We start from the raw sequence: 27,250 nt of genomic DNA on the forward strand, positions 1-27,250 counted from the left end.
TTAATCCTAGGACCTGTTTCAGGCTTTCAATTGGCAACATATTGCAGTATGACGAAATGTTGAACTGTATTAGCTCCCTGTTATGTGGAGATAATTTCTCCTCATGGTCAGCTTGAATACTGGAACCCATGTGCGACCCACCGGCCTCTCCTTGACCTCCCTCCCCCACGTACTGAAGGACTTGAGAACTCTGCTCCTCCTGCTCGCCATCAAAGTCTCATCATTTATCATTCAGGAAGCTCGCATCAGAAAACGGGCTTTTAATTATTTATTTTCTGGCTGTGTCACGGGTAATTTGGGAGCAAGACCTTGTGGTGATTTACAAGAAGGCCTGGACGGATGATAAATGTCCATCCCTGGTGATATGATTGGAGCTTTTGCTATATACCTCCAACTGCCTGCTTTTCCTCACCAAAAATAAGCTGTCTCTCCTGGTATTTTCACTGATCGAAGCAGATATAGAAGCAAGACGTCATCAACGTGTCTTTTAATGAAAACACATTATTCATTGTTTGTTTATCAGTCTAATATGTTGGATAAACAATTTCCCAAAAGGTGTAGTAAAAGAATGAAGAAAAAAAAATCAAATTTGAAGTGAAAGCAAGTTGTTTATTTTCTTCTTGGAATTTCAATGTATTTATAGACTTTTAACTAGGTTTGAATTGCCCGGAGGTCATACAATAACAAAGTTAATCATCCATTCATGTAACTGTCATTTAAACTGAACTTAAAAAAGCAACATTGGCATCCACGCTCATCACGTGAGAAGAATAATGCTTTGGACACATTACTCTCATGATGCCTGTGACATTAGACTGAATCGGAGAACAGTTACACTACAGCAGATTGCTAATGATCACATTCTCTTTTGAATGACATAACATAGATCAATGCAATGACTCTACTGGCACGATGCTAACTCACTGCCCTGTGAGAGAAACAAAACCATACAGGGTGGCAAGTATAATTAAAGGCAAAACATCATTCCCAACAACATACTGTGATATCTTCCCATCATTTGCCAAAACGGTCTCCACAGAGAGCAACAGAGCTAAAATGTCACAGAGGAGTTCAGATAAAAGGCCGAGGGCCGAGGAGATCACACTGTTTTCTCTCCGTTCTTCTGCTCTCCGTTCTGTGTGGAGGCACCATCATGTGTGCGTTGCGGTTTGATTAAGCGCTCCCCAGAGTTGGGCTGGGGGATGAGAATGTGTTTACTACAACAGTTTTATGCCATATACAATGTTCAGTTTGTGGTCTTGATTGAGCCCAGTAGACCTATCCAGATTGCAGCCTGTGCTCTCTCTAATCCCCTGGGGGTTAATTAACCAGACTAGGTAACTAGCTAGCAGCCTCCCGTTGCACCTATTGAACCTTATTTGCTTGCGTCCTGCTCGTATCACATAGTCAAATATCACCTTGTTTTACCTTGAAATGAATAGAAATCCAAAAATAACAGAATATCTTTTGCTCTCGGTGCATGATGCATGTCCAGCCGTAGTTTCCTGCAGCTGTGATACATCGGACAGATTTATTTTTCTTCTGAGATGGAGGCAAACACACAGGATGATGTGGCTGTCTGATTTTCTCTTGGCATAGAAGTCAGCTACTCTCTGAATCACTGTGGTAAGAAAACTTTCCGTAATTCCAAATTGATTGATTAATTAATTTAGGTGCTTTGAGGTTGTATAATTCCTGCTTCCTGTGTGTTATATAACATATCAAAATGTGCAGTATAGCTTTCATAATCTGTAATACTTAAAGAGGGATTTTGGATATCTCCCCTTGCTGCCTGGAATGGCTTTACGCCTGCCACGCTGGCATTGTGTCTGCCTTCAGACAAATTATTATGTTTGACTCTTACACAGATGGTAGTAAATCCATGTCATCCCATAAAATCAGCAGCAGCGCCACCAAGCTTTGCAGACACATCATTTAGGGCAGCATGATGTCCTTTGTGGAAAATCAGAACATCCTGCGTGTTTCTGAGTCACCTTACTGAGCCGCGTCCGTCTTACAACAACTTTTGTGTATCCTACCCAGCCTATTATGGTATTACTCATCTGCTCCACAAAAACAGATGAGTAATATGATGCTGCAGCAGGGGGAGAATGGTACAGTGAGTGATGAATGCCTCTTCTCTGATGAATCCCCCAATTATAACATGAACACATACCTTGTAAAGTGCAATTGTTGTGTTATTATCATTTGTCAGAATTGCACCTATTACCATTTCACTCCCACGCACAATGAGAGGAAATGAGAAAGAGAGATCCAGACTCAGATAGGAGCTATGTGTCTTTCAAAAAAAAACATATGAGCGCTCAGAGAAAGACAGAGCGCCTTGTTGGGACATCTTATTCATGCTACTTCCAAGGGAGACGTGCTTTAGGCTTACTCTTCCTCCTGCTAAAACGGTGTGGAAATCTGAGCCATTATTGCTTTCAACAGTGAGGTGTCCGTGTAATGAGCAGGCAATGCTCGTCTGAGGGGTTTCTCTAAAGTGCTGAGGCTTAAGGAAAAGAAGAGCATGATTCATCTTGTTTGTAAGGCGGACATTATTAGGGACCCAGTAAGAAAAAGGCCTTGGCTATAGCTCTTCCAACCAGAGGCTCTGTAATTGCTTTTGGCTGCACCTTGAGAATTTGATGAGTCAAGTCAAGACTTTTGTTTGAGTGACTGAGCAAAAAAAGAACTCTTACAGAGGAAGTGAATTATCACAGCATCACTGTGGAAACACAAAAGGGAAGGCCATGGGGTGTGAGCAAGCTTTAATGCATTAGATATGAGGACTCTTTAATTTTGCTTTCATACGCACAAATGGGTAAAAGCCTTAGCCTTTAGTTGACTATGTAACTAGGTATCACTTTCCACTTCTGAAGTCACATTGACAACTTCTGTTTTCTTTTTATCAAGATGAATCCTTTATATATATCACATGCAACTTCAATAAAAGGTTACCCTTGTCAACCTGATATTTTGATTGCTGATATATGTAGAAAACTGGATTTTTTTGTAAAGCGATTATGATTAATAAGACATTCAAGTCATTTCAATACTAGTTCATAGTGCAATTGGTACGACACAATTTGGGGACATTGAGTGTCTTGGGATTATATGAGATTTTTCTACCGCTATGGCATTTCCAAATGAACACAATATTGATACGATATATGGTAAACACATTGAATCCATGATTTTGCTGACTCTCTGATCAAGTTCCATGATTGGGCCTTGTTGTGCTGTTTTGACGCTCTCCGCTTTAATTGCAACTTATTTCCATAATGCCCCCCCCCTCCCTTTCTCCTCTCTCTCTTTAAAAAAGTGCACCCCCGTCCTCCAACATGAAGCATGCTATCAACTAGTAAAAATAGACTTCTGTATGGGAAGGCACAGGCAGCTCTTTTTCTCTTATTAAAGCAGAACGGAGTGCACTGTATCTGTCGAAAGAAGATAGGTTTGAAGTGTCTTCACAAGACCCTTTGGATATCCTAGATCCCATAATGGGGCCCATGGGCTTTGTCATACATGATATATATCAAATTAATTGTCACATGAAAAAAAATGGTGGCCAATGGCCAAGACAAACCCACACACTTCATATTGCTTGGAAAGTAAGTTATCCAACTCTATCTGAACTTCCTGAGTTTTTTGGGAAAAAACAGAGCTCTCTTTTCTGTTACCTTGTGAACCACCTTGTTGTTGCTGATCAGGTGTCAGAAATCCACAGAAACCCCCCTCCGAGTCTAAATGACCACAAAGTCCCTAAAAGTTTACCCCGAAGGCAAGTTTTCTTAACTCAAACAGTGAAGTCCCTAAAACATTGGTGCAAAATCAGTAAACCATGTGCACATTGAATTTGGTACAGCGTGGCTCCCCTTTTGCAGGGAAACTGGCCATGTGTAGCACATGGACATTCAGTAATTAATAGTTGGAAGTCCTACCTATTCAGACCATCTGGACTATAATTAGCCCCCACCCCCCATCATGACACAGCGTCCTTAGAAGGAACCCTAAGGGGCACCTTGGAACAAGTAGTGCTGTGTAGTGCTGTTTTTGGCAGAAAAGTCCACTCACACTGAAACCTTCATGAAAACAGTTGGAATTGGGTCAGTAATGAAACAAAACAGCAGCCAAGCCATTTTTGCATTCCTAATACTGTACGATGTGGGTATGGAGGATATATAAGGGGTGCAATCTGGGTTATATACTGTAGATGTCACCTAGTATGATAATCCACAGCTATTCCATTCTAAACCAATGTCACCAAATTTTTGAAGCGCAGCCCATTTTTTTCCTCACTGCCCCAATTCTGGCCAGTTTTCTTGAGTTATTTTAATATTGATCACTTTAATGGTGCTCCCTGATTGCAATTGTGACTTTCAACTGTAGTTAATTTGGCTGTGATGCAGTCTAGGTTCAAAACAAAAGGTGACCAAGTTCTGGCTGTACTAGTTAGTCATAGGGAACAATCTTTCCTTTCGTATTACATCTGCTGGCATGGTCTCTGTTCTGACATCTCGCATCAAAAGCATTTTTTAAACCGCAGCACAAAGAAAGGCCGAATCCATCGCCATGTTTGGTCGGTGATCATTCCTGATCTGTTTGGAGACATGCTGAGTTTGTTTAATGGTCAATGACCGAAGTTGATGGCAACGCAGACTTGGCCAGTATGTAAGAAGTTAGCAGAATAACTCCAGTGGACATCTGTCTGTGCGTCTCTATTACTTCAGAATAGGTGGGAATCTTTTAATGTGTGTAAATAGAGACTCAGTGCATGGTGAACACTGATATTGTGGGCAGACGGCAGGAGATGGACTGTGAGATGTAGTAAGGGGTGGCCCGACAGAGGCTTGAATGTGTGGCTGCCTTTATAAAACAGCTGCCTTGGCAGATAAGCTCAGAACTCAGGCACCATGTCCTCCCTTGGCAGTAGTTTACCTCGAAAACCATGTCCTTCAGTTTCTAAAGCATCTCAGGATTTGACAAAAATGCTTTCAAAACATGTCTGATCCACAGTGTATAAAAAATAAACATGAATTACTGTAGAATGCATAATAAACGGCAGCGGTTTAAGGGTTGCAGTGTGGACAGCAGTTTGCCGTACGCTGCAGTGTTGTCAGAGTGTAATAAGATTTTCGAAAGGCAGTCCATAGAGCAACTGATTAATCCGAAGATTAATTTAATCTGTTTTCATAATAAAACATTATTAGCCGTTCCCTCCTCTAAGCGTTACCTTTCAGCCCTCTTAAGAGATTACACTTCCCAATCACTTACCTGGAAGCAGTCAAGAAAGTCATTAAGTTAAGTAGACACTGTCAGTGTTCAGGATCCTGAAAACGAGAGGAGAAATTGGTGAAGTGCCATGAGAAATGGCCATGTTAATGATTTCTTTGCAAAAGGTTCTGTCTGCTGTGGAGTTTCATTTGGTGCTTATCTTCAGCAAACAGACCTTGATGAAACCCGCCCCCAGGTCTCCAGGTGGCAACAAACTTTTAATGTGCAGAAGTGGTTGTGAGAAGGCAAAAGAAAAATCCACAAAGCATTTTCTGTACCTCTCCAAATCCGTTTCCTTAGCAAAAAGTAGTCGGCCAATCATCTTTACTCCTCTCCTGTTAGATTTGAAATGTATTGTTTAGAGGATAACCCCTTGAGATGCATCATCTCTTTTTCAAGGGGGTCCTCGAGACACAGGACAAAAACATTACAACAATACAATCCGTATTTCTGTAAGATTATGGTTTGCTCCTCGTACGTGAAATATTTCGCTCTGGATCGGTACCATTACCTGCCCGTAGACTGATCCATGTCTGCGATTGGTGAAATGCTGCAAACCCCGCCTCTTTTATGTGCACGCGCTCATAGCTTGAAAGGGAAACCCTGGGTTGACTTACCGAGTTGATAACCACCATCATGTGACCGCTTATCTCTGATTGCCATTGTTAGGGTTACTTAAACTGGATAACTGACAGGTACCCTGGGTATGTTGACCTCGCTTCATAATTCAGGCCTCTGAAGTTGAAGGATCAGCCCGATCATAAATCCAAGAATGTCTACTGTCAAAGCGGAGATTTGCAGAATTGCTCCGATTTTCCAGATCCTTGACCTTATCCATCAGGTATTTGTTATGTTTTTCAAGTTGTATGACCGGGGTAGAGAGATCTTTCAGATTGTCCTCATTTAATCCGACACATTGTTCCAATAGCGACACATGATTTCCCAAAGTGGATAGGGATATCTCAATACCCCTCAAAGTGCAAAAAATCGGGTCAACTTTCGCGTCAAAGTAAGTAATCAAATCCTGTTTAACTTGATGGATGGTGTCATACAAAGATTTCATTTGGATTTGATCCACTGTTAGATCAGTCCTTAGCGATTTGAATGCCTTAGAGATTTGTGATCACACACCTTATCAAGTTACTAGTTTGTTAAAAGTAACATAATATGATCAGGAAACAATGCTAAGCCACAGTTTTAAGATGAAAAAGCAAGCACACCATGACTCAGACCGTCTCACTCATGTTGCGTCCATCTTGAAATGGTTCATTCATGGAAAATGTTGATTCCTAGCTTTGTTGGTTTTGGCAAAAACAACAAAAAAGTATTTGAGGAATTATTTGTTGGTATAGCACAACTCTCACTGGATTTTCATATATCTGAGAATTAAAAACATATTATTTTTATTAAGACATGCTTTACGTGCGCAAAAGTTCAGAAAAAAACTCGGACAATATACATATTTAATGTGGAAAAACAAAAAGTCCCCCAGTAGGTTTGTCTCTTTAATCTATCATCCAATGCGATGAAAATAAAACGCTGACTTTTGAGGCTGGTCCTGGTCCGGGCCAGTGTCCCACTGGCAGCAAAATGTCAACCCTTATCCCTGAAAATGAATACAACTGTGCTTACAGTGATGCTGACATTTGATAATGCTCACAATTGATTGAATGGACTCTTGTAAGTAGTTAGGTTGAAATCTTATCAGATTCTGCTAGATTTAAAAATGTTGCAGCGACAACAGGCAAAAGAGCTCCCCTCCTACCATTCTTGCGAAACTTCAAATCAAGCTGCCACCACTGATCTCAAAATGGGTTTCATGATATTTAACTTTAAATCCAGCTTGAATAACAGAGTAAGTGCATTTCATTTCATTTTCATTGTTGAATTGGCTTGGCCTTCTACATCTTTGAATAGAATAAATGTTGGTGCATCATGAATTCAGTTGCCAGAAAGAAGCGTGCTTTGTCATTCTGTTTCAAACACCAAACAAATCAAATATGTAAGATAGCGAGTTCTCCCGCTGCTCTGCATATTAGATTGTCATATAAACACAACCTGCCTCAAAAATGATTGTCCCAAAAAAAAAAACTCTGTAATATCCTTTATTATTGCCAGATATGTTTCGACTGTGATCACATGGAGATGCTTTATGACCCACTTTGTTACATTTGTTTATTTGTGTTGTAACTGGAAGGGTCACTGTGCAGTTGGAAACATGGGATTTTCATTAACTGGGAGTAACTGTTTTCAAGGTTTACAAGGGGAGTTTGGGTTAAGAAAATTAGTTAGTCCTATTTGTTTTGGTTGCATTTAAGTACGGTATGGTTATCTAAAGAGCACCAGCTGTGCTTAAAATTTGAACATAATTATAGTCCCACTCGGATCGTTAGTTTTTATTACAATCAGTGACATCTTAATACAATCAGTTTTTACAGCTGACTTGCAGTTACTAAACTTTTTTTGCATAAAAACAATTATCTTAGATTTCATCTTTAAGAAAAACTTGAAAATGAAACTGCAGTCATTTTCCCTGCTAGAATCATAAAAAGGGACTGTTGTCAGTGATTAGTAGCCTACTGAGGGATTTCCCCTGTCTCATTCACCCAACACCCAAGGGAGCCAACTGAGCAGGAAATGTGATTCAGTTAACCATAGCTATGACAGCCTTGGAGAAAGGCCATTTGTATGAAACTTGAGCTTCGACTATTTGAGCTGATTTTTTTTTTCTTACGGTATTGCACTTTTACAAACTTCTCCAATTTCAATATTTCCAAAGTTGCTTGAACTGTGTCTCCTAATCGTATTCCAGTGTTTGTACTGGAGGCAATCTGTTATGGAGAAAGGAATTTAATTTAACTTGAATGTGTTTATTTTGATTAAATTTGAGCGACACCGTTTTGTAACGTTTTCACAAGTCAACATTGTTTAAGCAGTGACATTACCTGAGTGCCCACTGGCAGTGCACACACAACCCTGCTCTCACTCGTTTGGTTGCACGCAACCTGTGGCTATTACCTTTGACAAGCAGCTCTGACGGATCAGTATTCAAATTAAAAGAGCCCTGTTTTTTTGTTGTTGTTGCTGTTTTCTTTTCATTTTACTCCCACCACTTGTCTTCCCCACATCATTCTAAATGAGAGGTGTGTGAAAGTTACTGGGAGACCACCCAAGACCCCTCGTGAATTATTCAAAGCATGAAATGTGAATTTATCATGGTAGGATAAGTGATCATACGACTAGAAGGTTTTGTCACTCAAGTGTTGCTTGTTTGTTGAAGGTAATACGTGACACATCAGCAGCGGGGGGAAATGCGTATCGTCAATCATAACTGTACTGTGGGGAGCACTCGAATGGCTTTATATGTGACATTAATACTTAGATGACAGAATGTATGTCACTTCTTAAATGTAGCTTTTACAGAAGCATTTACATATGAATCAAAAGAAAAAAAACAGCATTGTAGCATCTCGTGAATAATGATACAGATGAGCTTTGCCAGTTAAATGGTAAATGGTCCTCATTTATATAGCGCTTTTATCCAAAGTGCTTTACAGGAATGACTGACATTCACCTATTCACGCACCCATTCACGCATCCATTCACGCACACATTCACACACCGACGGCGGAGTCAACCATGTAGGGTGACAGTCAGCTCGTCAGGAGCAATTAGGGTGAGGTGTCTTGCTCAGGGACACCAGGCACTCAGCTAGGAGGAGCCGGGGATCGAACTGGCCAGCCAACCCGCTCTACCTCCTGAGCTAATCCCCCCCAGTTACTAAGGCTACGTTCACACCGCAGGTCTTAATGCACAATTCCGATTTATGGCTCAAATCCGATTTTTTGTTTGGCTGTTCACATTACCTCTTTAAATGCGGCCTGTCTACGGATTGCTGTGTGAACAGCTCACGCTCCTGAAGTGACCCGCATGCGCAGTCGATCATTGATGACATCACGCCACAGCGGTGTTTACGGAAGCGAACATGGCAACGGCAACCGGTAACGTGGGACTGTATGGCTTCATGCTAAAAACAGTGTGTGGCGGCAGCCGGCAAATTTGTGGTGACACTGGCCGCCTGCTTCGCTGCTGTCCTCCATGTTTGTTTTGGCTCCCGCCCGCTTTTCAATCAACCTTAATTTGTCATTCATTTACAAAACAGTGCAGCGCGGGTCAGAATGACGTCAAAGTCGCATTAAATGCGACCTGGCTGTTCAGACTGCGGTCGCATTCAAAAAAATCCGATACGTATCCGATTCAGTACCACATTTAAATGTGGCCTGAATCTGATTAGAAAATGTCAGATTCAATGCGACTTGTGCTGTTCACATTGTCAAAAGCAAATCAGATATGGGTCACATATGAGCGAAAAAATCCGATTCAGGTCACTTGTAACTGCGGTGTGAACGTAGCCTATGTGAATCATTTATTATGTCCCATGCCACAACTATAGCTCAACTACAATTGGATGTTTGTGTGTGGTTCCTATGCACATCTTTGGGGGTGTTTTAAAACATACATCACACAATGTCATAGTGGAAGACACAAAACGTAAGGTACTGTATATGCAGGTCAATAGCAAAAAAAATCATCATGCTATTGAAGGTCAAGTTTTAAATATGGAAAGGGCACTCTACAAAAGTATGCTCATCATACCAGCTCTGAATATCTATGTTATTATGAATAATACCTGCACAGACACTGTAAGTACCGTCATTATTTCTGAAATAAGAATTGCCAACCAGCAATATGTTCCACCATTTATAGCTTAGGCACTTGTCTGCTATTTAGGCTTCTTTATAGCTGCTCAGAATGGTTCAAGAGGGTAAATGTGATGGCAAATAATTTCCGTGATATTCTAAACATGATGTGAGTTTTAGAAAACATCACGCAGCGTTTGAAATGAACGCGAAACAGCATGAAGCACCATAAATGCAATATTGACTCTGGCAATCCAGGCAAGAAGCAGCAGGATGGTCTTCTTGGACATTATCTTTCACCACCTGCTGTATGTTTTTATTTTATTTTGTTCCTGTTGTTCTAAGACAACTGAATCACGTGACCTGATCAATATCCAATAAAGCTTTGTAATCCTTGCATTGACTATAATCCCAAGGGAGGCCCATATTGAATGGTTGATAACAGCAAGCTATAAAAACAGTCAAATCGCTCAAATGCCTGCTTTGATTTGTCCCGCGAGAGTTCATTAACCGCGATACAATGTGGTGCAACGTGCAGCGATAGCATTCACAATAACACTGTTGCTTATAGTGCATCTGCTATACCTGTGACTAAGCTACAGTGATCAGAACCGTGATCAACCGAGTGTGTGACCAGTTTTTTTTTTCATTTCATTTTCTGTGGAAGCACAGCTTCCTATCTGCTTGTGCAAATCATCATCTGACCGTCTGCATTAGTCTTCTTTTATCTACCTACTTCTGTAAACTGTACAGCTGGAAATGTAATCATTAATATCACAGAGCATCACATCGATGAAACAATGGAAACTTTACAGATCTTTCTGAATTAGCATTACACAACAATCTCACTCGGCAGAAAAAAATCACTTTTATAATAAAACCATAATAAAGAGAGAAAGAATCTCAATATATTTGGCGCAAACATATGAGGAAACTTTACTGAAATCAGGTTTGGTGGTTAAAAATTGACATGCATGGATTCTCCATGCCAACACTGTATAATCACTTGAGACTCTGCTGATAACATTTTTGTTTTTTGTTTGAGAATGTGATTTGGACCGAGAGTGTGAACATAAAATAGATCCATTGGGGTCAGGCATTACACCAATACCTTTCCCATGTCACTGTTTTGAAATTCCAGTGGGATGTGAAATAGTCATACTTGTGTCTATCAAAACCTCAGTATATCTTTTTTTCTGAAGATGAGAGTATAAGGGAGCGATAAATGCAAGCAGATATCAAGGACTAATATTAAGGACTACATTGTCTTTTCCGAGGCGCTACAAGCTGCAGAATTGAAAGGAGTTTAATGGCATTGAGCTGCGAGGTCAGAGGTCAGATCTCTTGATTGGGTGAGGAGAGAGAAAAGCAAAGAGGAGGGAGAGAGGGGAAGACAAAGAGGGAGACTCTGAGGAACGAGCGACGTGCGCACAGCAAATAATTGCACGAGAGAATGCGATTCAGATCAAGAAGTTGTGAATCCATTTTGATTTAGAGGAAGATGGAGAGATGTTTTGCAGATATTTGTACAAGATTTACTGAAACACTGTTGGGACATCACGGCGATGCATGGGTATGTTGCATGTTTTCCTTTTTAGTGAACATCATCATGAATCATTTCTGTAATGTGTGTGTTGTCTGTTATTTTAGGCATGAGATACTTTTATGCCTGGTGGTATCTAATGGGTGCGCTGACGACGTTGTTTGCAGAATGATGCTTAATGCACAAATGACAGCATTGGATAATACATTATTAAAGCTTGTGCAGAATGTTACAGTATAACGCTCTAAATTAGTATGGAGTCCCTTTTGATCCACGTGACTATAAGATGTGTTTTTGGGGGGTTTGTCTTGTTGTAATAGTGAAAAGCATCCTCACAGCACAGAACTTAGAAGCTGATGCACTTTTGGCAATATGAAACATGATGCTTTCATTATGCTGCAGTAACACTGTTTGTTGTTTTCTGGATTTTTGCCACAGGCTTGTATGCAGTCAGCAGGACACGTCTTCCTTTATTATGGCTGATTGTTGATATGGTTGCCTTGTTTGTTTTTTTTCACCGTGCAGCACTTTTTTGTCTTAGGCTGTATAAGGTATATTTATTTTTTACGGAAATGTTTAGATGTGAATATAGGCCACAATGACGTGTGTGGGTGGAAGGGCAAAGGGGTTCGCCAACCACCTTTAACTCTTCCCTAGGTTGAGTCATAGCACCACTCAGACGTGATGTAGGCTGTCCAGACGTGGAGGGGTTTTGGAAGGGGGGGGGGCCTCGAGGGCTCTCAGGAGCCCACACAATGTGTTAACGGCTGCTGCAGATGCATTTTAATCAGTCCACACACACTTTATCGGTTCAAAGGCAGAAATGGAAGAAATTCACTTGAGGTTCTGCTTACCCTTTTAAAAATGCTCTTTAGACGTAAGAATTAATAAAAAAATACAGTCTAGGTCAGTGAAACTATAAGAGATCAGTGACTAAAATTGAGGCAGACTTGCTGGTTATGCAAGTTTATGATGAAGTCATTAAAGAAAAGAGAAGATTAAGGAAATGAGACCAAAGGAGCTTCAACGTCCTCCATTTTCTGGCTGGCTCTTATCCTTTCCTACCTGTAACCGACAGCAGTCTGCCTTGATTTAAGAAGCACTTCTTCAGCACCCGCAGCGCCCAGGTTCAAGCCTCTTTGTTGGCATGAGTGTACACACACTGCTGGTTGTACCCAGGAGCAAATGCAGGGGTGCTGTTGTGGGCTAATCTCTCTGTGGAGGCAGCAGGTGGGGGGGAAAGAAAATCCCTCCAGGCATCACTGACTTATCACTGTAGCATTGCCTGAAATGTGAAATGAAAAATGTCAAACCTGAATCACACCGTGGGTTCGTTGTACGTTGTCACAGCATTATTGTACTTAAGTCCCAATCATTGATGGATTGTTATTATAACTAATCAATAATACACTAGCACTCATCCATATAAATGCCCACATGATGCTCATATGACTGGTCTCTGGTGCAAATATTGATTTTTTTTTTTTTTTTTTGCAGATAGAGTAGCCTAGTGCGCTACATGTGATATTTAGTGTTGGTGTAACAGAATATATGTGACATGTGTAGTAGACATTATCAGTCTGAGCGGCGGTCAGGGTGCAGATGGTGAAAGATCTTTTCATCACCTAACAATACCGCTGGTTGTACCATGATTAATGAGTGTTGGGATTTTGCTGTCCGTACTGAGGTGGAATATTAATATGTTCTGGGTATTTAAAACAACAGAGATAACAGAGTTTATCAGCTGCATGTCTATGAGATGGTAGAGGTGAAAGGATTCAAGGTATATTACAGGTGATTGTGTATGATTTGAATTGTTTTGTGTAACATTGAATTTTACTTCAGCACACAGGTGATGGTAGAACTTTTTTATAACAGTGATACTTAAAACATCTAATAACCGATGTATCAGTTGATATGAACTCTTCCATCTCTCTAGTGCTTATTGACATAGATTAGCCAATAATGATACATCTGCAGCCTGGCTCGTTTATCAGTCATGTTCAAATGTTTCTCCGTTCTAACAAATCAAACACCTAATAATTTCAAGCAGTTGTGAAAACATCAAAACAAAAAAATGTAAAATACCTAACAGGGGATGAGTTAAAAGGCAATACAGATGAGTTGCTGGTCTTTTATCAGATAAGAAGCGGTCCAATGTTCCGCATCTTCTAGAAAAAACCCATTTGTAATATATCGTTTGGGCCATTCGCTCAACCTATTTGGACTATTCTCCCTTGTTAATGTGAGATTAAGTATCCGTCCTGAATGTCCCGGTCACAGTGAGAGAACAAAGACTATTCACTGGAGAGCAGTCTGACCTCCTTAAGCGGTACTATAAAGCACAATAACATCACCTCTCTCTCAATATAAAGGTGCATTAATGTTTATATTGTATGAGTCTAATGGGAGTAGTCTCACAGAGCTGGACCTATCTCCACACTGCTGAAGTAAGGTCTGGCTGCACTCATTAGCATTCTGGTATTGGGGAGGGGGGGATAATGCTCCGGCTTGTTTGTATTTCTTTAAACATATCACAATCATATTGGGCAGCACTCAGCTAACGGTGGCCTTATGCCCAACGTCCAACTCCATGCAGAGTGTAAGAGTAAGAGTGGGTGTCGTTTTAATATAGAAAAACACACCACGATAAAACTGTTAATACGCAACACATTACTCTCTAATTAACTGACAAATTGGTTAAAAAAAATATATCACTTGTCCCTCTTTAAATTTAATGAAATGACAACACACTGTTTCCCAGACTTCATTAATTCCGTCCATATTGTCACTTGTATTTTTATCCTCATACATATAATTACCAAGTTTTTTTGGGGGGGGGGTTTACACGCTGTTTCTTGTCTCCAAAGTTTAGAATATTAATAGCTATTAAACAGAAGATTCACACTCTACTTAACTCTGAGAGGCTTTTTGTGTGGGATGTATAGAGATCTGGCTATCTGACTCAGCCCTTCTGACTTCTTCAATAACCAAGGGTTATCAGACACGAAACTGAGCAACTGACTCATTCTACCAAGTTTATCTCTAATTAATAAAGATTAATTGAGCTTTGACTTTGCTCTCTTAGCCAAGCAGAAGGGCAATTTGTGCACAGAAGCCTATTAATGCCCAGAGGCTGTTGATCTCACTGTTAAGGGCTCTAGGTCCCAAAACCCTTGATCATGTGACTATGATCATGTTCCTCTTGCAGTGTGTGTGTGTGTGTGTGTGTGTTAATAAATTATTCAGTTTGCCACACTGAATCCAGATTACGAAAACAGCTGTGAAATTGCAACAATTATGGAGAACACTTTTGTTTGTTCCTTTTTGTTTCTTATTCTTCTACCATAAGAAGCACTGCTGTATTTCCCTCTGAATTATTTGTGTTTGGAAAAAATGATGGGGGCGGCTGAGTTGTGTAATCGTATCCAGGTCACATCCTGGGGAGGCATTCTGTTCCATGAGAAGTCAGATTGGCAGTGGTTTATTAAAGAAGTACAGTGTCATTTTGCATATTGGCAGGCTCACCTCAAAGCCTTGCTGCCCTTTACAAAGAGCCTCTCAATAATGGATACGGCAGAGAACGTCGTAGACCCTTCCCTCTGATTATGATCCCATTTGATTACTCGCCGATGCTCTTTTGAAAAAGCGGGTTGATTGCACTCTCTGACTGCGAACTAACCTGCAAGTTAATAACATCATTCCTTCAGGGTAGCATCGTTATAAGATATAAGCCTCATTAAAATAAAATGATGATTTAATAAGTTTCCCTTACACTGACCCTTATGAGGATGTACGTTATTTTTTAGTTATCTGGGAAATTAAGACATCAAACACTGCTTTTGTATGCCCTCTCCTGTTTTCATGAAGCAAGAATTAACCATCTCTTGACCGTAAAACGGTAATTGCTCAGCAGGGGTAACAGTCATTATATGCTGTATGGTGCGTACACTACCCTTGCAGTTGTCTGCATTTTAGGAGTACTGTGTTTATGTAGAGGGTTTTTTAATCTTCCTTTTTGACACTTCCTGAAAGAGTCGCCTTTATTATTCGTTCCTCATTATAAGCAATTACACTACGATGAGTTGGACCCATTGAGCGGAGGGCGGCCATGTCAGATGCTAATGTACAAAAGAGCTTGCTGTAAAACTGCTGCACCCATGTAGCACATTCTCTCTCTGCATGATTACACATAATGTTGCTTTCATTATTGCTTTATCCCCCCCCACCCGCCCCCCTTTGCCCGAGCTCTGAAAGTTAATTTCCCTCCTCTTCCTGCTTTTAGAAGTGACTCTTCCTCCAGACTCCTCTTCCAAGTCAAAATATCAAAATTTGATGCTTTTTAAGGGGTGTTGATAATTGCTGGGTAAAGAAAGCAACTGTCCACCATCCACCATAAACACAGGGAGGCATTTTCTGTGTGAAGAGGAATCGTATTATGTGCAATGATCAGTGCCTGGGGGCCACATCAAACACAGTCTGAAAACCTTTCCAGAGGAGATAGAGGCAGGCCAATTTCACAAGTGGCTTTTTATTGGTTGATTGCACAGAGGCCAAGTTGTCATCTAAATCCTCAAACTACTTGGGCAAAATAAGAAATGCCTTGTGAGTGTTCAGGGCGTGCAAACTTACCCCTCAGATGAAAGCCAAAGCAGAATGTTTACAACCAACAGTTTGCCAGGATTACGGCTTAAGAACCTAAGTGTAAACAGAATGCAGTGGTTACAAAATCAACCAGTGACAAACGGTGTCAATGCTACAGCAGAAAATCTTCATTATATCCTACTTTGATTTTCGTGTTTTCACTTGAACTGACATTTTATGTAATCCGTTAACGGACAAACAGGTTTCACGCCCCTACAGCCCACACTCAAATACATTTAAAGCACATGAGTTCTTTAAAAAGTAGTTAAAGAGTACCAATAAGTCATACAAAGTTGAACTGTGGTTTCAAGACACTCAGTGAGTTTGCATCAGAACATATTGAGTCAGACGTTAAACCTTCCGTTGCCAAGATTTTTCTGCAGTCTGACAAGCAGACCTCCTGTACAGTCAGGTCTACATTTGAGTGATTTAATTAACCATTTTGCAGAATTATATTCACTCCGTATTGGAGCTTTTGGCATAATTAGTTGGTAAATAATTTGAAATCAAACATAGATAGTGGGTGTCCACTCTGCCTGGCAGGGGGAGAGACGCTGATGAGCAAACTGACCCATGATTGCTTGATTCAATTTGCTCCAATTAAAATTATCATGTTTCTGTGGAGTTTCTGGCAGCTGCAACTCAGAGGAGCTTACGCATCCTGTAGGACCTCGGCTGTATTATTTAGCATGACTAAAATCACCCATTTGTTCATTTGCATTGCTGTTCTGTGTGCATGAATGCTTGTATACTGTGTACGCAAAAGATTGCAGCTGGGCGTGAACCTCAATCTTTGCCCTTTATTGTTGATTTTTCTCATAAAAGAGAATCATTGAATACCCCAGGCTCTCTTGAAATGACCGTATACTGTAAACAGGTTTTGTGTCTGGAGTGCAGGACTTTTCTGCATGAGATTTGTGGACTGCTTTGTTTCTAGTGTTTGTTTGTTGTAATGTTTTTAAATGGAACTTGGGTATTTTAAGGGCATTTACAAGTTAACAAATCATTGCTATTCAAACCATTTTGATATTTACTGTATTGTTTTCTTAGCTGTGTTATTGCACACCCATAGTTTTTAAAGGTTAATGAGCCATGACCACAGTCATTTACCAGCCTTTTAAATGGAAATGTTACCGAGTCAACTTTTAAATTTCACGTTCACTTGTTTGTCAGATTCTACTTGGTATAAATACTCATCTTAATAACACCTGCTTCCATTGTAGAAATTCTTAAGCACTTAATTCTCTCGATACATCATCATTCTGCACAGTGAAGCTCAAACATCCAAGTAAAGTAACGTAAGAAAGGCACATTTTTAATAATAATAAAATCAAAACTATATAATAGGGTTGGTAAAGTCAAAAATGTAAGCAAAATGAAGGAGTCATAGTGAGGTTGTGCGAGAGGGAAAAAAAACAGAAATTCAGCAATGACACTGGGGAAAATATCAGTCGCCTGCCTGGGCAGCGATTGCGATCTCCTGTATACAGTAGCTGCACTCTCACCTCTGCAGATCTCTCTGATAAATCTTCTTGTAGTGTTCACTCACAAAGTCAAGAGTGCAGAGGTCAAGGCAATAGTCTGACAAAAGATATTGAAAATACACCTACAATTAGCGTGAACATGTATAAGAGAGAGGTTCAAGATGAAACAATGTGAGCCATTTCTTTTGTTTGTGAGGGGAATCATATCTAACAGTGCATGCAGGGCTGTGTTTCGCCACAAAAGACAGACGCCATCCCTTCTCATCCTCTTACTAGTCAGCCCCGGGCTGTGTTAAACAGTAAAGAGCGGCATCATGAGATGGAAAAGCCCTTCATGTTTTCGGCGGTTCATATGGAAATTAGTTTGCGATGGGAATAGAAAGCTGTATGCGTATTAAAAATGAGCCAAGACAAATATGTTCTCATATATTTGTTGTAGCTGAGGAGCAAATCCTAATTTAATGGTCTGGAGTATTATGTAAGTTGGGGATTCATATCAGGCCACTTGTGTACATATGCTTGGGATGATGGCATTGCCCAGGCAAACCACAGCACCCCTGCAGAATGGCTGTTCACTGATTTATGCTGAGTCAGCCACCATTAGCTGTTATCCTCCCCGTCTCAGGATCCAACCCTGCAATAATGTGGGTCAGGGGCCACATTATAGAAACACCTTCACTGTGCAGCCTTATCTCACAGTGCATTGCAGGATTTCTGCCACCACAGGACTGTTACTGGAAGTTTCCAGAATATTGAGCTAAAATGGAAATGTTGGGGAAAGTTGATGGGAAAAAATTACCCGAAGGTCAGTATTTTGATATTCCAGGAGCTATTTCTGACCAAGTTCACTGTAGAGTTATTATTAAAGCTTGGGTAGGAAACATGGAAGAAACTAGCAAGATTTTCAAAATGATCCAACCAAAAAAACAAGCCTAGTGTCACTAATTATTTTTCAAAGAAAGGAGCTACTATCACAAGCTCCGAAAAATTGCTGAATCACGCAAGAAAGTTGCCAAGTCTGCAAGCCCCTTCCTTCTGGACTCCCTCGAGTCACTCCCCCAAAATGATCACTGTGAACTTAAATCAGTGGTGTGAGGTCGTTACGATGGGCCCCAGTGTACGATATAATGATGGCCCCTAGAGCACCCTAGCCAATATGAAACACACACACAGACGTCCTCATCGTATCATTGCGTCACATGGGCAAATAGAGACTTGACAATATGAGCATACATATTACCCAGCAATCATTGCTGCATATATATCACAAAATTATCAATGAAAATGAGAACTTATTAATTGAACTGCATAGTTTTTTTTCTTGTAATTTATTTATATTTTCTATAGTTTACTATAATTACTGTAATGGTATTGCAAGGTACTCATATTGGTACTGATGCATCCCGTAAATAAATAGCCATTTTCATGCTGATGTGAATCCAAATCCGTTTGTGCAGCAGGGAGTGAGGGTCTAAATTTGCACCACTGACATAAACTTATAATAATGAACCCAATCAACAAACATGGCTATTGTTGGTGCTCGCAGCAGCTCGTGGAAGTGATGTGCAATGTGTGCAGAACAGAGTGTTCTCAGGTAGGCAGGTAGACAGGTTTATGACAGCCACATATACCAGAGGTTTTTCTTTTTGCTCTTTTTTTTTTTTTTTTGTCAGAGCATATGATTTACCGCCGTCGGTATGCAAAAAGAATCTCAACAACGCTTAAAATAATGTTTCTAAATTATATAACCCACTCTAGCTTCAACTGACTTGTGTGAAATATATATTTTTTCTTTTGTTTTGTGGATACTTTATATTATGATCGACTGAGATCTCTTTTTTTCCGCAATACTGGTTGTCTCGCTTTTTCTAATTGATTGGTGAACATCAGATCAAAATGTTGTTCTAGGCTGCAGAATATATTCTTTCTGCCGCCACACTCTCACACTGATAGCTGATGCTACAAATTGACTACGCTGTGGAAGTTATCCAAATGAATCAAAGATGTTTACAGAAATACTGCTATTTCTTTTTTCCCTTCAAGGCCAAAATGCCAATGGTGAAATCAAGTGTTTGTGCTATAGAAAAATGTATTCTATAACTATTGAATACTTTCGGTCACCTATTCTACCATCCTGTATTTTTTCTTTCTTGTTGAAGGGCACACGCAGCAAACGTTGAATCAGTGCAAAAATACAGTTTTTCTCAGTCGCTTTGGTACATTTCTCAGATCAGAATTGAAATTCTCAAAACTACTTGTTCAAACTCAACAGTGTCAATAGTGTCACTTAATGAGTCTCTGTTGAATAGTCTTTACATGCAACATGGTTGAACAGGTTGTAATAATATTTCAAGTATATTTCTTTACATTTGCATTAGACTTTATTTCTAAATCTGTCCTGGATTGGTAATTACTCCCAGGTGAATCTTGACTTTCTCTAACAAAGGGAAATGTGTGAAGCATTAGATCGCAGTTGTCTGAAATAGCTCAAAGGTGCATCTCATGAACCATCAACTGGCAAATATATATATATATATGCTTGAGGAGTTTTTGACGATGGAAAGTATATGATCGTCAGCCCCATTCACAGATGACCCTTCTGGCTCCCATGGATGCAGCGTGACATTCTTTCCACGCTGCATCGCAAGAGAAGATATTCATTGTGATGTGGATGAGAATTTGTGGCCCAACAGACAGGAACGTCAGGAGGTGTAGGAAGACTGCACAGTAATTCCTATAGCACTGCATGTGCAGTTTTCCCTAAGGAGAGTGTCTTATGTTCACATTTCTACTTTTGTTTTTTTCTTTGTGCTATGCAGTCTTTTCCTTTCTGTGTCACAATGACCTGGTCTGTCAACAAATTACAGTACAAACAGTAAAAGCATAAATGTGAATCTTGTCCAGTCTCTTGCAATCAGTCTCCCACGTACACGAAGTTGTAACTTACATTTTAAAATAATTGTCATCAGAACTTTAGCCATAGTTTACATCAGAACACCCTCCGGGGTAGACTGTTATATTGACAACATGACTAAGCAATTTGACTGTCTTATCCGTACACAATGACAGAAGGACTTGTCATTCTGATGACAATGACATGGTCGTTGACACACATATTTACATTTGCGAGATGAACTAAGGATTTTGAGCAAGAGATTGGCTTTTGCTCTTAATCTATGGCGTTTTACTATTTGTACAAATTGTTTTGGGAAATGCACTTACTGTTTTGAAAATGTCGAGGATGATTCGTGAAATGTACCAAAGCGACTAAGAAAAACACATAAGATACATTCATTACACGTGTTCCACAGTCAAATGATCAGGGACATTATGGGAACAATTACAAATAATCATCCAGCAGTGAGATGCTACACACACACACACACACACACACACACACACAAAGAAATCAACCGTAGCCGATAGTTTGGATTTTATCAGCAGAGGTTGCCCCAGGGCAGCTGCCTAATTCTGTACAGCGTTTGCTTCTGCGTGGGACACTTCAGCTGGTGCTCTGCCATTATGGTTCTCTCATTCAGCAGTGCCCAGGTGAGGGGGTCACCTCACAGGCTCACTCTGACTCTGATTACACACTGTTACAAAGACACCCGATCATTACACTGATTAGACACCCTCTTAGTGATCCATTGAATCATAGGGTGCTGCAATTCATGTGCAGTGTGTACGTGTCTGCTTAAGGCAGTTATTATGTGATAAAAATCTGCAGAGGGACACAGGAAAATCTCTTCAGAGACTCCTCCGGGCCACTTCCTGAGGCACTATATACTGTGTGTGTGTGTGTGTGTGTGTGTGTGTGTGTGTGTGTGTGTGTGTGTGTGTGTGAGTGTGAGAGAGAGAGAGAGAGAGAGAGAGAGAGAAGGCTTGTGTGCACCATGTTTATCTAGAAACATTTGAGTGAACGCTGCATTAAACAAATTAAATTATTGACTATCTAACTGAAAACTAGGATCGGTGTTGTTTTTCAATGCCTGACTACACTGAATATGAGCATGTCTCAATTTTCACAAACGGCTGTATAGAGACTATACTGTCTAAATAGAAAACACAATCAACAAAATGTTTAATAAAACCAGGTACCGTGTGAGGATTTGGTTCAGAAAATGAAAGACAACAATACTGAAGCAATAATGGAAGTGTTCTGTGAAGACAAGCTCAGGATAATTAGCATGTTAGCATCAATGTTGAGGCTTGTATGGAAAGGTACAGCTTTTAGTGCAGGGAGTAAGGATTTAGCACTGCATTACAAATAAACTGCATTCGAAAGCTGTTGAAGACTTAAACAGGCCAAGTCAGCAGTAATGGGGAGCGAGCCATATGGTGCCCACTAACCACAGCAATACAGCTTTATAGCTATATTGCTATTAGTTTACATTTGGTATTACCTTGTCATTTGCAAGTGCCTTCATCATTTCAAGTATTGACTGTAAAAATAAATGTTTCTCAGGGGTAGAGCGGGTTGTCCTCTAATCGGAAGATTGGGGGTTTGTTCCCCGGCTCCTCCAGACTGCATGTCCAAGTGTCCTTGGACAAGATACTGAGCCCCGAATTGCTCCCGAAGGCTGTGCCATCAGTGTGTGAGTGTGCATCAATGTGTATTAGTTTAGATCCTGATGGCCAGATGGCTCCTTGTATGGCAGCCCCTGCCATCAGTGTATGAATGTGTGTGAATGAGTGAATGTTGACACATGACACACTCAAATATTATATTTCATAAAGGAAAAAAAAACATTAAATACAGGTCAATGACATGCACAGGTACATGAATACTGTATGTCTCATTGTAGCACTTGATTTTTGCGATTCTGAGCTTCAGATTTTCCTTATTTTGGCCATGTGAACTGATTTCTTATTTTAACATAATGTTTCTCTTTAGATGGGTATGCCATCATATTATCTTTGTACCATCATCTGTTAGCACATTTAAAGCCTGGGGAGAAGTTCTGATTCTTCTTCTCCTGATTTAAATTTAGCACAGCCCATGACACACCAAATGAGGCAGAGATAGTTTGCAATTTGGCAACCTCTCACATTTGTGGCAAGCATTGCTTTTCGAATCATATATCTGCTCATCTTTTCTTAGGTGATATATATGAGCAGGTGCTAATATGATACCTATATGAGTAGGCCTATGGATGAATAACCAGAATAGCAAATACTTGACAAATGCCTGACATGTGAAATAATTGTATTAAATTAAATTTGCATATATCAATTTCTCATTATCTCATTTATCTATGTACAGATCTAACAAAATCCCTTAAAAGGAGAGGATCAATCAGAATCTTTTTGACTGTAAAATACAGGAAGTGGTGCTTTAACATGCTGTACTGTAGCGACCTTGCACAAATAAAGACACATTTTTATGAAGTGGATGTGAAAATGGATCAAGAGCAAAACATTGGTATGAAGATGGAGTGAGATTATTGATTTTTCCTCATTTTTAAATGACTTATGTGGTGAAATATATATGAGGCAGTCTGACTCTCTTTTGCCATTAGATTTTTTTGAATGAATATGGAACAATCACCAGGATAATTCATTTTGTACGTCCACCATTTGTTTGAACCAGTTTATAAATGTGATTAAAAAGCATCCAATGTCAAACCTTTGTTGATTGGCTTTTGTGACCTTTTGTGGAAATGCTTCTCAAATGCCCTCCAACAGTCTTTACTTGTTGAGTTTGGTCACACTTGTCCATGAACTGCATAGAGTGACAAGTCTTTTTTTTTTTTTTTTCATTATTGACTTCTTTCATTCGGCCACTTTGGCATATTTGGAAACTTCTATTCTGGGAGAAAGGGTGCAGTTTTTTGTTTAATAATATCAAACAGAGACAGAGAACGTGTGGAAAACAACAAATCATATCTAGCAGAGATGCATAATGTACATGATGTGTTCTTTCTTGCTTAGATTTGTAGTAAACATCAAAATCTATCTAAAGGGATACAGTGACCTGCAAAGTTGTACTTTTGTTAAGGCACAACTTAACCAGCACTGTTGTGCCTTTATCAGTAGCCCATGGGTGAGAGGAAAACAAAGAGAGTGGACAATATTCAAGGAGAAAAAGCAAGAGGAAAATGTTGTTTAATTCAAACAGAAAGAGATGCCCAACCAAAGTATGGAGTCCAGCAGTTCAGCTTTTATTTGAATAAGTACAAAGATGGGAAGAGGGTGGAAGGGATATTATTTTTGCACAGCGAGGTCTATCCAATTAAACTTCACAATACTAGTAAAGGCACCTGAGGCTATTTTTCTCTAAACCGGTCCTGCCATATTATTTGTAATATTAATTAATTCACATCCACCACAAAGTCCACCCTGAGTGACTGACCTGTTCTGTCTCTTTGTTCTCTCCCTCTCCTTCTCACAGAACCGTGACAGAATGGTCGACTGTATGAGCAAAGTCATGCTGCACACGGTCGTCTCATGCTGGCAACCTTTCCTGGGACTGGCCCTCGTGGCTGTCTTTGTGGGTTCCACCCTGGGATGTCCCTCGCGCTGCGAGTGCTCAGCGCAGACCAAGGCAGTTGTATGTCACCGCAAGCGCATGCCCACCATCCCAGACGGCATCCCGACCGAGACCAGGATCCTGGACTTGAGTAAGAACAAGTTAACAATGATCAACCCTGATGACTTTTTTGCCTTTCCCGGGCTTGAGGAACTTGACCTCAGTGGAAATATTATCAGTTATGTTGAGCCTGGAGCTTTTAACGCCCTGTTTACCATGCACTCACTCAGTCTCAAGAGCAACCGTATCAAGCTCATTCCTCTGGGCGTCTTCACAGGCTTAACAAATCTCACCCGGCTGGATATAAGTGACAACAAGATCGTCATCCTGCTGGATTACATGTTCCAGGACTTGCACAACCTAAAGTTTTTGGAAGTGGGTGACAACGACCTGGTTTACATTTCTCACCGTGCATTCAGTGGACTTTTAAGCCTGGAGATGCTAACCTTAGAAAGGTGCAACCTTACAGTTGTACCCACTGATGCGCTTTCCCACCTGCATAACCTGGTCAGCCTGCATCTACGTTACCTCAGCATCAGCACTTTGCACCCTTACTCCTTCAAAAAGCTGTTCCGACTGCGGCATTTAGAAATTGATAATTGGCCTTCACTCGATCATGTTCCAGCCAACACCCTACATGGCCTCAACCTGACCGCTCTGTTCATAACCAACACCAATCTGTCGTCCTTCCCTTACCAAGCCCTGAAGCATCTGCCCTACCTGACACACCTCAATCTATCCTTCAACCGCATTAGGCACATTGAAGGGGGGATGCTGATGGAACTGGTTCGGCTTCGAGAGCTGCATCTGGTCGGAGCACAGCTAACCACCATTGAACCGTATGCCTTCCAGGGCCTGAGGGGGCTTAAAGTCCTCAATGTCTCTCACAACCGACTGGACACATTAGAGAAGGGTGTTTTTCAGTCTCCTGAGGCTCTGGAGGTTCTTCTGATTGACAACAACCCCTTGGTGTGCGACTGTCGTCTCATGTGGATCCTACAGAAGAGGCACTCCATCCTCTTTGGGGAATCACAGCCAGAATGCAGCACCCCTGAAGGTATTCGTGGCAGGCCTTTTAAAGAGTTTAAGGAGACTCTCCTCTCTTATTACGTGACATGTACCAAGCCAAAAATCCGTGAGAACAAAACGCAAACGATCACTGTGGATGAGGGCCAGCAGGCGATATTGCGCTGCACTGCTGAAGGCACACCAAGGCCCATGGTGTCCTGGTTGTCCCCACGTCGACGAGTTCTGACAAGTAGGAGCCATGGTAGACTTACCGTCCACAACAACGGTAGCCTGGAGATCAAGTCAGCAGAGGTGCAAGACAGCGGAGTGTATCTTTGCCTTGCCTCCAACAGCGCTGGGAACGACACTCTGATGACATCACTGGCAGTGAAAAGTCTGGGATCGCTGTATGCTAACAGGACCCAGTACTACACAGATCCCAGCAATTCCACTGCCAACGGCACGGCCGGTGTGACCCACGGCTTAGACCTTAAGACTATTCTAGTGTCGACTGCTATGGGTTGTTTCACATTCCTGGGAGTGGTCTTGTTTTGTTTCCTGTTGCTTTTCGTCTGGAGCAGAGGGAAAGGAAAACATAAAAACAACATAGATGTTGAATATGTGCCTCGGTCCAAGTCTAACGGCACTAATGTTGACTCGGCAGAGGGACAAGCTGGTCCTCGCCGTTTTAACATGAAAATGATGTGACTTCTTTTATAGATCCAAGGTTCTGGATTATGGAAATGCCCAAAGTACAATGTATTTTTTTGAAAATGAGACTACTGACTTCTCTACTGCTGCAGTGAGCGCTGTAGTGAAAACATTTGGGGCATCAGAACAAGATGAGCAGTACCTTAAATCTCTGGATATTGTCATAATGCTTGAATACTGTGTTTCGGAAACCGAAAGTCGTAGTTGGACATCCTCTTACATAATTGCCAGCAGGCAACTTCTTCAACATGGATGAGAAGAGAATACTGTTGCCGCCATGGGGACTGGAAGGGAATAAGTGTCATTCATCAACTTTTTGAAGTTTATATGCCCAAAAAAAAAAAAAAAAAAGCTTCAGTTTTGGGTTGGATCTACAGACTTGGTTGAACCATGTACAGTACAAATTTGTATCTAAGCTATTAACCTACTTTGTTTAGTCTTGCGCCATGCTTAATCACTGAACAAGTCAATGAAACAGACCATCATTTCCTATGTTCAATACTTTGCATATGTGTACCTAATGCTCCTTTATGTACATGTATGTACATATTCATTCAAAAGAACTGTTCATAGCAATATTCATGAGATGCATTAGCCAAAATTCATATACCCCGTATGTTCAGCAAGAACATTCTTCAGACTTTTGAAGTTTCAATGGATTCAGGAAGGGCTCCTATGGGTGATTGTCTGTCCCTGCTCCCCGAATTGACTCCAAGATATTAATACATATATATTATTTATCAATTAAAAAAGACAAAATATTTTATTTATGAAAAATGTTGAGCATTTTACAAAACCAGTCCTAAAACACTGTTCGGGATCTAACACTTGTATTATCATCTCAGCGATGACTCAAAATGCCTACATGAACCACTGTTTTGTCCTATTTCCTTTGTCTCTTTTTGTTACTTTAACTGTACCTTTGGCTGGTTGGCAAAATACATGTGTCAAGTTTACTACAGTGGCATAATTTTCCCCAGTAGGAAATTTGGACTTTGTTGTGGTAGTTCCTCATTTTGTTGTTGAATCATTTAGATTGTGTAAACTTCAAAGTAAAAGTAAAAAAAATGTATGTGAAATAAATGATGATGTATTTGTACCAATGAGTCTGAATCGATGGCTAACACATATCTTCTCCTCAGCCTCACAGATGGACATCAGAGTCGTCTTTTGAGTACTGAGTTAAACATTTTATAATTTGGACAATCACATGACAGTACATATACAAAAAGGAAAGAAAAGGTTGACCAAGAACCATTCAATTGTTCTGATGTTGTTTTAATCGGTAATCACTTCACACAAACTATGATGTGACTTACATAGTGCATCCCAGAGAACAGGTTAGCTTACATAT

General features: G+C 40.5%; 1 protein-coding gene across 3 annotated transcripts in view; it reads left to right on the plus strand.

Annotated features, from left to right (window-relative positions):
* lingo2 (leucine rich repeat and Ig domain containing 2) overlaps positions 1-27,011 on the plus strand; it is a 205,948-nt gene extending 178,937 nt beyond the window's left edge. For 2 of the 3 annotated variants that reach the window (XM_084009989.1, XM_084009990.1), the window contains one exon: positions 24,040-27,011. In XM_084009989.1, coding sequence (XP_083866115.1) covers positions 24,052-25,893 — 1,842 coding nt within the window. In that variant the 5' untranslated portion in view covers positions 24,040-24,051 and the 3' untranslated portion in view covers positions 25,894-27,011. Of the gene's footprint in view, positions 1-1,617; positions 1,627-24,039 lie in introns of those variants that run through there. The other variant, XM_084009991.1, reaches the window with a different exon arrangement.
* Positions 27,012-27,250: the final 239 nt, after the last annotated feature.

Source organism: Eutrigla gurnardus, assembly GCF_963514095.1.
Source record: "Eutrigla gurnardus genome assembly, chromosome: 5".
NCBI lineage: Eukaryota > Metazoa > Chordata > Actinopteri > Perciformes > Triglidae > Eutrigla > Eutrigla gurnardus.